The 10,951-nt window shown below is 47.9% G+C and overlaps 1 protein-coding gene across 1 annotated transcript in view; it reads right to left on the minus strand.

Moving 5' to 3' along the window:
• Positions 1-10,909, minus strand: part of RBM45 (RNA binding motif protein 45) — a 50,894-nt gene extending 39,985 nt beyond the window's left edge. Inside the window, exon 1 of the mRNA XM_089690439.1 lies at positions 10,835-10,909. Within this exon, the coding sequence (XP_089546565.1) occupies positions 10,835-10,900 (66 nt within the window). The 5' untranslated portion in view covers positions 10,901-10,909. The remainder of the gene's footprint in view (positions 1-10,834) is intronic.
• Positions 10,910-10,951: the final 42 nt, after the last annotated feature.

A 10,951-nucleotide genomic window follows, 5' to 3' on the forward strand; every position in this document is an offset into this window, starting at 1 on the left:
TCACCTCCTTATATTGACCTATACAGTAGTAAACAGATCAAAATGCGCTCTGACAGTATCCTGGATTGCTCCATTAGAATCAACAAATTGCCATAGAGCTGAGATAAAGGTCCACATCAATAAGTATTCAGGTGGATGTATCACTGACTGGTGACAGTAATAAAAAAATGATTTTTTTTTTGTATAAATTCTTTAAATATTTGTTTCTTTTTACATACTTTCATCAGAGTAGTTCAGTGTCCATTGTAGCTTCTTCCCCTGCCACAGTGACCATTGCAACACTGTACTAAAAAGTATCACATGGAGAACTTTTTACCCCCAACTGATTAAAAATAAAGGCTAATACAATGAAAAAAAAAATAATCAAGTTACACCCAAGCACTTAAACCCCCCCAAATCTGTGAGCCCCCCCCCCCCCCCAACATACACGGACATACGAATATGCTAAATATTGCCATAAATGCAGCAATAATTATGGAAGCAATAATTCTAGGCCCAGTATTCACTGCTAACCCTAGATTGATGTCCTAAAGGGGCTTTTAGTGTTTAGGGTACTGAAGTTTGCAGCTTTTTCACAGGCCTTAACGCAGAACTGAAGATACATAGTTAGTCTGGCTGAAAAAGGAAAAAGTCCATCCAGTTCAACCATAGTTCCTCTGTAAAAAAACTAAGCCGTTTTTAGCAGGTTGTTATTGCAGAAGAGACATAGGCTGTCTCTTTTGAAGTAAAATGCCCCTACCTGCCTGCTTGCCGTCTCTTCCAACACTGTGAACTGAACTGCACATGTGCAGCTCAGCTTATAGGGCCGGGCCGATCTCCAAGTACCGAAATGACGGCCTCCTGCACATGCAGAGGAGTGAGATCATCCACCGGCCAATGAAGAGGCCCAAGGACCGGTACTCGCATATCCCAGGAGGCTTTAGTATTTCATTCACAGAGGGGGAGGGGCAGGCCCAGTAGCATGTCATTGGGAAGCCCGCTGGCTGATCCTGAAAGAGAAGGACATCGCTGGATCCAATGGGTGGGTGAGCATGTGAACTGTGGCAAACCCACCACAAGGTAAGCTAGGGTTACAAAAAAAAAGAGGGCTAGGAAGGTTCACTTGAAGGCTTGACATCTTAGGTGTCTATTTCCTCCGGGCAACCTCAAAATTAAAGAATATGTACACCCATATTTCCTATTCCTGATATTTGCCTGCTGTACCATTTATTTGTATGAAAAAATATCATGTTTTCTTTGTATTGCTTCCTTTGTGTGAAATCCCTGGTGTTCCTGCCAGTCCCTCCTGATTTTTTTTTTTATTAAAAACTGACCAAACTAGACATGAGAGCAAAGCGTAGTCAGTTCTCTAGCTGTGTCTACTCTCTGATCAGACTTGTCCTGGCACACACGACTCCCTTCCCTGCACAGCCATTCACTGGGAAGATCAGTATGCTGCTGCTTCAGCTCCCCCACCTCTGTGCAGCTCAGAACAAAGGGTATGCGGTCACTTATGACCTCTTTACAACCTCCTGCCTGCAATGTACTGCAGACGGATGGCAGCTGTAAGCAAAGCGACGTATGGGTATGTCACTGCCTACTTCCAGGTTTCAGGCGCAAACTCTCCCACACTGGCACCCACTGTGATTGTACACAGTGGGTGTCTGTCAGCAAGTCCCAGGCAATGATTCACAGCAGGGACTTGCTGATTGGCTGTTTGCAATCACAGCCTAGAGCTCTGTGTTGACATTCAACACAGAGCTCTGTACACAGGGAGCAAACTAACAGTTTTTCATCCCGCAAATCAGGGATGAGAAACTGATAGATTGTTTAGTAAAAGCAGCATACTTTACACACATTACACATAGTTAGGCACACATTTAACCCCTTGATCACCCTAGATGGTAACCCCTTCCGAGCCAGTGTCATCAGTTCAGTGACAGTGTATAGTATTATCACTGATCACTTTATTAAAGCGGTAGTAAACCACTTAAGAAAAAAAAAAAATCCCCTGCAAGGTTAAGGCATAATTTGCTAGTATGCATCGCATACTAGCACAATATGTAAAACATACCTTAAAACAAAGCCCTCCAGTGGTGCGCTGTCACCGCTGTAAAGGCTTCCATCTTCACTCGGTTTTCTTTCCGGGTTTACAAACTCCAGCCATCTGACTGGCTGAGCCGCGATGACATTGCTCCCACACATGCGTACGGGAGTCTCAGGACACGGCACAGTGCTCTGAAGGAACAGCACAGGTGTGCTGTTCCTTTAGAGCACATGCGCCATCTATAAAAAAAAAACCCTGAATATCTCCTAAACAATACACATTAAGGAGATATTCATTTTACCTACAGGTAAGCTTTATTATAAACTTACTTATAGGAAAAAATTAACAAAGTGACTTTATTACCACTTTAATGTCACTGGTGATGTCAGCGGCAGCTAGTGGCAGATTTCCTGTCAAACTCTTGCAGCCCCATTGTAAATCGTTGATCGCTGCCATGCAAAGTAAAAATTCCAGTATATATCCCATAGTTCATAGGCACTACAACTTTCACACAAACCAATCAATATACACTTATTGGGATTTATTTATAAAAGACATGTAACAGAATATATTATGGCCAAAATTTATGAAGAAACATTTTTATATGTATTTTTTATAGCAGCAAGTAAAAATATTTTTTCAAAATTTGCAGTTTTTTTGTTTATATCTCAAAAATAAAACACCCAGCAGTGATCAAATACCATCAAAAGAAAGCTCTATTTGTGTGAAAAAAATTATATACATTTAGTTTGGGTACAGGGTTGCATGACCGAGCAATTACCAGTTAAAATAGCACAGTGCGGTATAGCAACAAATGGCCTAGTCATGAAGGGGGTAAAACCTTATGGAGCTGAAGTGGTTAAAAAAAGGGAAAAAGTTATGTTTTTTAAATATCTATAGACATATGTTATATTAAACTGAGTTGTTTTACAAGGTGAAAGTTTGCAATCGCTTTAGATTTGGTGTATTCTTTACTAAACTTTTGTTCTTGTAAAAGCATTGTGCTAATATCAATGACAAGAATTTGGTATACCACCATTTTATTCTCCAGGGCCTCTGCTTGTAGAAAATATATAGGTTTGGGGGGGGGGGGTTAATCAATCTTCAGGCCTAAAATTATTTTTTAACTGCTTCCACGCTCACCCTAAAGCAGAACTACTGCTACAGGGCGTCAGGGCTGCGCAAAATCACACACACCACACACACACCACACACACACCACACACACACACACACACAGTTTGCATTTCCAGGTAGGGGGTGCGCTCGCACGCAGCCCTACCCGCGCCATCATTGGTGGCTACAGCTATTGATCATCTGGTCCTGGCCGGAGATTCCTCGTGATTGCCGAGGAGCAGTGACAGGGGAGAGGTCTGTGTGTAAACAATACAAATCTCTCCAATCAGCATGAACAAGCTGCTTTGTATTGCTCTGCACTTCACAGCAATACAAAGCAGCTTGTCTCCATAGTAAAACACCGCACACATAGTAAAACAGCACACAGTTAACCCTTTGATCGTCCCAGATGTTAACCACTTCCTGTCCAGTGTCATTAGTACAGTGTCAGTGCTTTTTATTAGCACTGATCACAGTATTAGTGTCATTGGGATGTCAGTGGCAGTCAGTTCCCCCCCCAGTGTGAGAATGCCCACTATAAGTCGCCGATCACCGCCATTACTAGTGTAACTTTTTTTTTTTTTTTTTCTATTTCAATGGTTTTTATTAAATTTTTTAAACAGTATAAACAGAGGCAGTAAAACACGCCCACGCAGGGGCTATCAATTGCACAGATAAACAAAATGCCAAATAAAAAAAAAGGGGAAAAACAATGCTCTAATGCCAACAGGGCAAAAGGTACGCCCACGCAGGGGCTATCAAAGGCACATAAGTTACAAAACATTAATGTAACTGATTATAACAACTAAATGCAGCTGTCCTAGTCACACCAAAAACAGAGAGAGAGAGAAAAAGGAAAAAGAAAAAAAAAAAAAAAAAGGGGGGGGGGGGGGCAAAGAGCAGGGATTCAAGAGCGCCAACACCGAACGCCATTACATCCCCAGACTAGCCGGGGAGAGTGAGGGAAGGGCATATTGCAACCACGGCTCCCATATTTTCAAAAATTTACGTTGGGAGTCATTGCGGATACTCGACATCTGTTCGTTGAGCATCATAGTGGTCATACGATCCCGCACCCCCTGAAGAGGGACAAACGGACTCCTCCAGGCCTGAGCAATTGTTCTAGTGGCGGATAAAAACAGATAGGAAGCCAACTTCTGCTGGTGAGCCAAGAGGCCCGGTATGGGGCAATGAAGCAAAGCATACCGAACATCCCGGCGTATGGAGAGATGGAACAAAGTGAAAAGGAGGCCAAATACACGAGACCAAAAACAAAACAGTCTCGGGCATGACCACCAGATATGCAATGCATCACCACGATGACCACAACCCCGAAAACATCGATCACTACAGGCAGGGTTAGCCCGGGCCAACCGAGCCGGAACCCAGTACCAACGAAACAAAACCTTATAGGCTGCCTCCAGTGTGGTCGTATTAAATGAGCATTTAGCTATGAGTGACCAGGCCTTATTCCAGTCCTCCGGATCCACAGCCACTCCCAGGTCGCGCTCCCACTGAACAACATATGAAAGAGAAGTATGCGATGAGCGTCTGTTCAGAGCTGCATAAAGAAGGGATATAAGGCCCGGAGCGCCCGGACGCTGTTGGCAAAGCTGTTCAAAGGCAGATTTCTGGTACGGGAACGCAGAAGTATCCCGCAGCGAGAGCAGCCAGTGTCGCAATTGAAGATATCGAAAAAATTCCGCTGGGGGGATATTCCGGGATTCCCGAAGAGAGTCCCAGGTGGGAAAGGACAGAAAAATCAAAAAGTGTCGCACCTGCGAAAAACCATTAGTCACCCACCAAGAAAACGCCCCTGGGTGATCCAAACCCGGCGGGAAAAGAGGGTTGTTAATAATAGGTAGCAAAGGCAGAAAAGGTGACATCAGACCACCAGAATAACGTACCGAGTCCCAAACTTGTAGGCCATGAAGTAACATCGGACTCAGTGCCATAGGGCGCAGGGCAGGGGGAAGCCATAGAAGCGTCGACAGTGCGATAGGGGCACAATTAGGTAGTTCCAACAGGACCCAGAGGGGGACGTCGGAAGAGGCGTGCAACATAGACAGCGGGGCAATCTGGCTGGATAATACTTAGTCACATTAGGCACCCCAAGACCACCCTGAAGTCTATGGGCAAAAAGCGTACTTTTGGATACTCTGGGGTGCTTATCGGCCCAGATAAAATGCATTAACTTCGCCTGAAGCAACCTAAGAAAATGAGGGGGAACCCGCACCGGGAGTGTGCGAAAATAATACAACAATTTCGGCAAGATGGTCATTTTCACCGAATTAACCCGTCCTATCCAAGACAGGTGCGGAAATTGCCAAGAATGCATAAGAGAGGATAGAGAGCTAAGCAATGGATAATAATTTGCAGCAAACAAGGAGTCATAAGTGGGGGTCAAGCGAACGCCTAAGTATTCAAGAGAAGAGGAAGCCCATTTGTAAGGGAAGTGGGATTGTAGGCGCGAAACCAAATCCGAAGCCAAAGTAATATTGAGGGCTATAGTCTTATCCAAGTTGATACGGAGACCCGAAATCAAGGAGAAGCGCTCAAGAACCTGTTGCAAATTAGGAAGCGTCGTCAGGGGGTTAGTAAGAGTCAGGAGGGCATCATCCGCAAAAAGATTCAGTTTGAATTCCTGTCCCGCGTAAGGAACCCCCGATACATTGCAATCGGTCCGAAGCGCTAAAGCCAGCGGCTCAAGCGCCAGGACAAAGAGCGCTGGGGACAGGGGACAACCCTGTCTTGTCCCTCGCCCAATAGGAAAGGGATCTGAAAAATACCCAGCGTATTTGACGGAGGCCGAAGGAGAAGAATACAAGGCCTGGATCCAAAAAAGAATAGAATCCCCAAAACCCCAACGAGACAGCACAAACCGCAGATATTCCCAGGATAGAGAATCAAAAGCTTTATAGATGTCTAAAGACAGTAAGAATCCTGGGATTTTCCGTTGTTGCAGAAAATGTATAAGATGGACCACCTTACGGACGTTATCACCCGCCTGCCTCCCGGGGACGAACCCCACCTGGTCCCTGTGGACCAGGCTACGCAAATATTTATTAATGCGAAAACTAAGGATCTTGCCCAGTATCTTCAGGTCTTCATTAAGAAGAGAAATAGGCCGGAAGGCTTGCGGTTCCTGTACATCATCAGTCGTCTTAGGAATCATGGCGATATGCACTCTAAGCGCATCTGGAGAGGGCGAGGAGCCCTGTCGTAACGCATTAAAATACTCAGCCAAAAAGGGCGCCAACAAGGCTGAGAATTTCTTATAATAAAGACCGGAAAAGCCGTCGGGACCTGGGGCCGCGGTGGACCGTAAAGATTTAATAGCTTGCAGCACTTCTGGTACAGTGACACCGGCGTTGAGTGCCACCTGTGCCGCCTCAGATAACCCAGGAAGTCGGAGATCTTGAAAGAATGCCTCTGCCTGAGCCACGGGGAAGGGATCTGGTTCAGCGTAGAGGCGTGAAAGGAAGTCTGAGAAACGGGAAACAATCTGCTGGGGATTAGAAGTACAGCCACCTGTAGGAAGTCGCAGTCGAATCGGTTTATGGGGTTTCCCCACAGAATTGAGTTTCCTGGCCAGCATCGGGCCCGGCTTATTAGCACAGGAATAAAATTTGTGTTTGGTCCAGCGCAGGGCCCGTTCTGCCTCCGAAGAGGCAAGTAAGTCCAACTCTGCCACCAGAGCGTCCCGAGCGCGTTTATGGGCCGCGGATGGAGATGACTTCCAACGCGCATCCGCAGAGGCCAGGAGAGAATGAAGCTCCAAAAGTCGGCGCTCCCGGACCGCCGCCAGCTGTATAACATGACCCCGCACCGTGGCCTTATGCGCCTCCCATAGGGGCACTGCAGAGGAGACCGATCCCGCGTTTTCCGTAAAGTATGTTCGTAAAAAAAATTCTATTTGTTGGCAGGTAGCCTGAGTGGTCAATAAAGAATCATTGATGCGCCAATGAAAAGGGCGCCGTTCTGACCCAGAGAGGGCAAGGAGAAGTACCAAGGGATCGTGATCCGACCAAGGCGAGGAGGGAATAGTTATCCGCCTGACCAAGGGAAGCTGCTGAACCTGCATAAATATATGATCAATTCTACAAAAACTATCATGAGGACTGGAATAGAATGTAAAGTCCCGTTCCGTTGGGTGAAGCTCCCTCCAGACGTCCGCCAGCCCCGCTGTCCGCAGGAGAGAGCGCATACGTTCCTCCAGCGCCAAGTCATGAGAAGGGGCCGCCCCCCGTGCGCAGCGCCTATCCATTGCGGAATCCAAAGTAACATTCGAATCCCCCAAAACAACAAGGAGACCCTTAGAGTGTCGGGAAACAATGGTGCAAAGATGTGAAAAGAATTTATCCTGAAAACGATTAGGCGCGTAGTAAGAGACAAAAGTAACCTCCTGGTCCCAGAGGGTGCCTTGCAGAAGCAGATACCTGCCCGTGGGGTCCGCTATATTCCTAGCACAGACAAAGGGAAGATTGCGTTTAAAAGCGATCAGGACACCCCGACGTTTCTCAGGAGCCGAGGCCGTGTAAAAGGTGGGATAGTGAGGTGAAAGATAACGTGGGGCGAAGGACTGAGAAAACCTGGTCTCTTGTAAACATACCACGTCAATTTGTTGCGATTTGAGGTGATGAAAAACTTTAGCCCGCTTCTGAGGCGAATTGAAGCCTTGAACATTTTGCGAATGAATTTTCAAAAGGGGCGAGGCCATGGCGGCATCAGAGCAACACGCTCAGCAGAACAAACCATAAAGCAGCTAGCAATTTCCGCTCCCAATGGCGATCGGACCGTGGCATCCCGGAACCCTGCAGAAAACAAAAACAAAAAAAAACCAAAGAAGAAAAAAAAACAAAGAAAGAAAGAAGGAAAAGGACACAAAAAGAATATACAATAGTGCAATCGTGTCACGCCAATGGTGACGTGCATCCTACAAAGGAAGGATACCAGTTAGGGGTGGCTCTACCACCGGACACATGGCTGCAAATGGAAACATCAGAAACATAAGTCCCCAGGGGGCAAAAGGGCAATAAGGCAATAAACACAATAGAACGGGGTACCAAAGCAATAAAACTAAAGGTCCCAGGAGCTAGGCAACCGTGATGACCTCCCCATAGCAACCCAGAGAACCATGGGGCCAACCCCCTCCCACCCAGCCGGGCCTACCAGATCAACCTCCCACCCCGAAACCAGAGGGAGCCCTCACTCCGTGCTACCAACAAAAACTGGAATACCTACTCCCAGGCCCAAAATAGGCTGCAACAGCAGAAAGTCATAATTCTTGAGTCCATGAGGAGACCCCCCCCCCCAACCAGGGAAGGAATCCAAGGGGGCACACTATATCAGTCCCAACCCGTAATGCTGACAAACTGGGGGAGCCCTAAGGGCCAAACTCACGGTCCCGTCAAGGAAGTCCATCGGTGAGATGATACATGGGAAGTCCAAGACACATCTTCAGCCCGGAGAAGAACAGGAAGGACTTGATCGTGAAGGGGTCTGAGGGAGGGCCCTCTTCCTATTGGACGACCGCTCCCAGATGCAGCTTGGAAGAAGCGGCCTTGCCGGGGATCCTGATGAATGTGCCAGGCTCCGATCCGCAGCCTCGGGCGAAAGAAGGTGTAAGGATTCCAGGAGAGAATGGGCCTCCTCCGGCGTAGCCACAGAATGACTGCGGCCCTGGTAGGTGAAGGTGAGGCGAAACGGGAAGCCCCAAGCGTATTTGATACTGTGGTTCACTAGGACCGAAGTGAAGGGCTTCAATTGGCGTCGTTTCTGAAGAGTGGTCTGAGAGAGGTCCGCAAAGAGCTGGTAGCGATGCCCCTGGAAGCTGAGGTCAAGGTTGTTTCTGGCCGCCAAGAGAATAGTTTCCTTAGTGCGGTAATACGTAAATTTGATGATAATGTCCCTCGGGGGCCCATCCGGTCGTCTGGGGCCCAACGCACGATGGATGCGGTCAAATTCAAGCCGGTCAATGGGAATAGCTGGTGTCAGCTCCTGAAACAGAGCTGTAGCAGTGGAAGTAAGATCCGCGACCGTTTCCGGGATACCCCTTAACCGCAGATTGCCACGGCGGGAACGATTCTCGAAATCCTCAAGCCGTAGCAGCGCGTCCGCCAATTCTTTCTTGAGGTCGCACAAATCCTGCTCGTGATTCTCTATGACCGTGACCGCAGCGTCCATCTTATCTTCGAGGTCGTTCGTCCGGTTGCCCAACTCGCGAATCTCCTGCGAAAGACGGTCGGCCAGCTTGGAGGTAGCGGAGGACAACTCCGACTGCAGCATACATTTGAATCGGCGCAGGAGCTCAGCATCCCGCAGAGATGGGATGGGAGACTGCAGGGATGGCTCTGGTGCCAGGTCCTCCACACTGCCAGGGTCCGACCCACCTATGGATGGTGACAGCGGGGGACCCAAAATCGCGGCTGGGGCTCCATCTGAGGTCCCGGGGGAGAGCCGCGAACCCGCGGCCGGGGTCCTGGAAGTCCGCGGCGGCCGGCCCAAAATCGAGGCCCCGGCTTCAGCCGCGATCGCCGGCGGGTAGGCCGCAAACTCCGGAGCAGCCTGCCGGGAGCTGGAGGCACGGGCGGCCAGCGTTTTTTTTGCCTATCAGGGCACTGGAGAGACAGGGGGCCAGGGAGGAAACAGAGGGACCCCCCCTGAGGAGTGAAAATCGGCCGATGTGTCCGGCGGCCGAGGAGTTAATTTAGGAAGCAGCCATCCTGGTTGCTGCTCACGAGCGCCCCCCCCCTTTTTTTTTTTTTTAAATCTCTATATATACCGCCATTTGTAAACGCTATAACCCCTTCCTCCCCAGTGCCATTAGTACAGTGTCAGTGCTTTTTATTAGCACTGATAATTATATTTGTGTCACTGGGGATGCCAGTGACCCCAAGTCGGTTCCCCCCAGTGTCAGAATGCCTGCCACAGTCCCGCTATAAGTCGCTGATCGCCGCCATTACTAGTATAACCTTAAAAAAAAAAAAAATCCCAGTATCTATACCGCCTTTAGTAATCGCTATAGCATTCACGTAAACCAATTAATTTACATGTATTGGGATTTTTTTTTTTTTTTAGCAAAGACGTAGCCCAATACATTTTGGCCTAAATTTATGACGAAATGCGATTTTTAAATTATTTTTTTTACTGGATGTTTTATAGCGTAAAGTCAAAAATATTTTTTTTTCAAACTTGTCGGGTTTTTTTTGTTTATAGCACAAAAAATAAAAACCGCAGAGGTGATGAAATACCACTGAAAGCTGTATTTGTGGGGAAAAAAGGATGTAAATTTCATTTGGGTGCAGCATTGCACGACCGCGCAATTCAGTCAAAATAATGCAGAGCAAGGGGCGGACTGACCATTTGGAAACTCGGGCACTGCCCGAGGGCCCTGGGTCAGTAGGGGGCCCCATGAGATGCCCCTGGTACCTTTTTCATAGGCTTTTTTGTTTGGGCAAGGACACAGGGGCCCCATGATCCCCTATTACCCGGGGCCCCATGAGTTGTCAGTCCACCCCTGCGCAGAGCCGTATCGCAAAAACTGGCCTGGTTAGGAAGGGGGGTAAATCCTCTGGAGGACAAGTGGTAAAACATGCTTCATGTGGCTCTGGCCGCAGACTCTCCTTGCAGTCGTCCTATACTAGTCCCATGCCTCCCACTGCCTCATTATTACAGCCTTTGTGCATGTACCGTTGCGGCGTATGTATATAAGACCGTTGCGGCGTATGTCAGCGCCATGGACCCATAGAGCCCCATACACTCCCCACATCCTCCATCCAATTAATCCTACCGGCTACTTTTCTATTT

Source organism: Staurois parvus, unplaced genomic scaffold, assembly GCF_062004578.1.
Source record: "Staurois parvus isolate SC_StPar_1 unplaced genomic scaffold, SC_StPar_1.0 ptg000530l, whole genome shotgun sequence".
NCBI classification, from domain to species: domain Eukaryota; kingdom Metazoa; phylum Chordata; class Amphibia; order Anura; family Ranidae; genus Staurois; species Staurois parvus.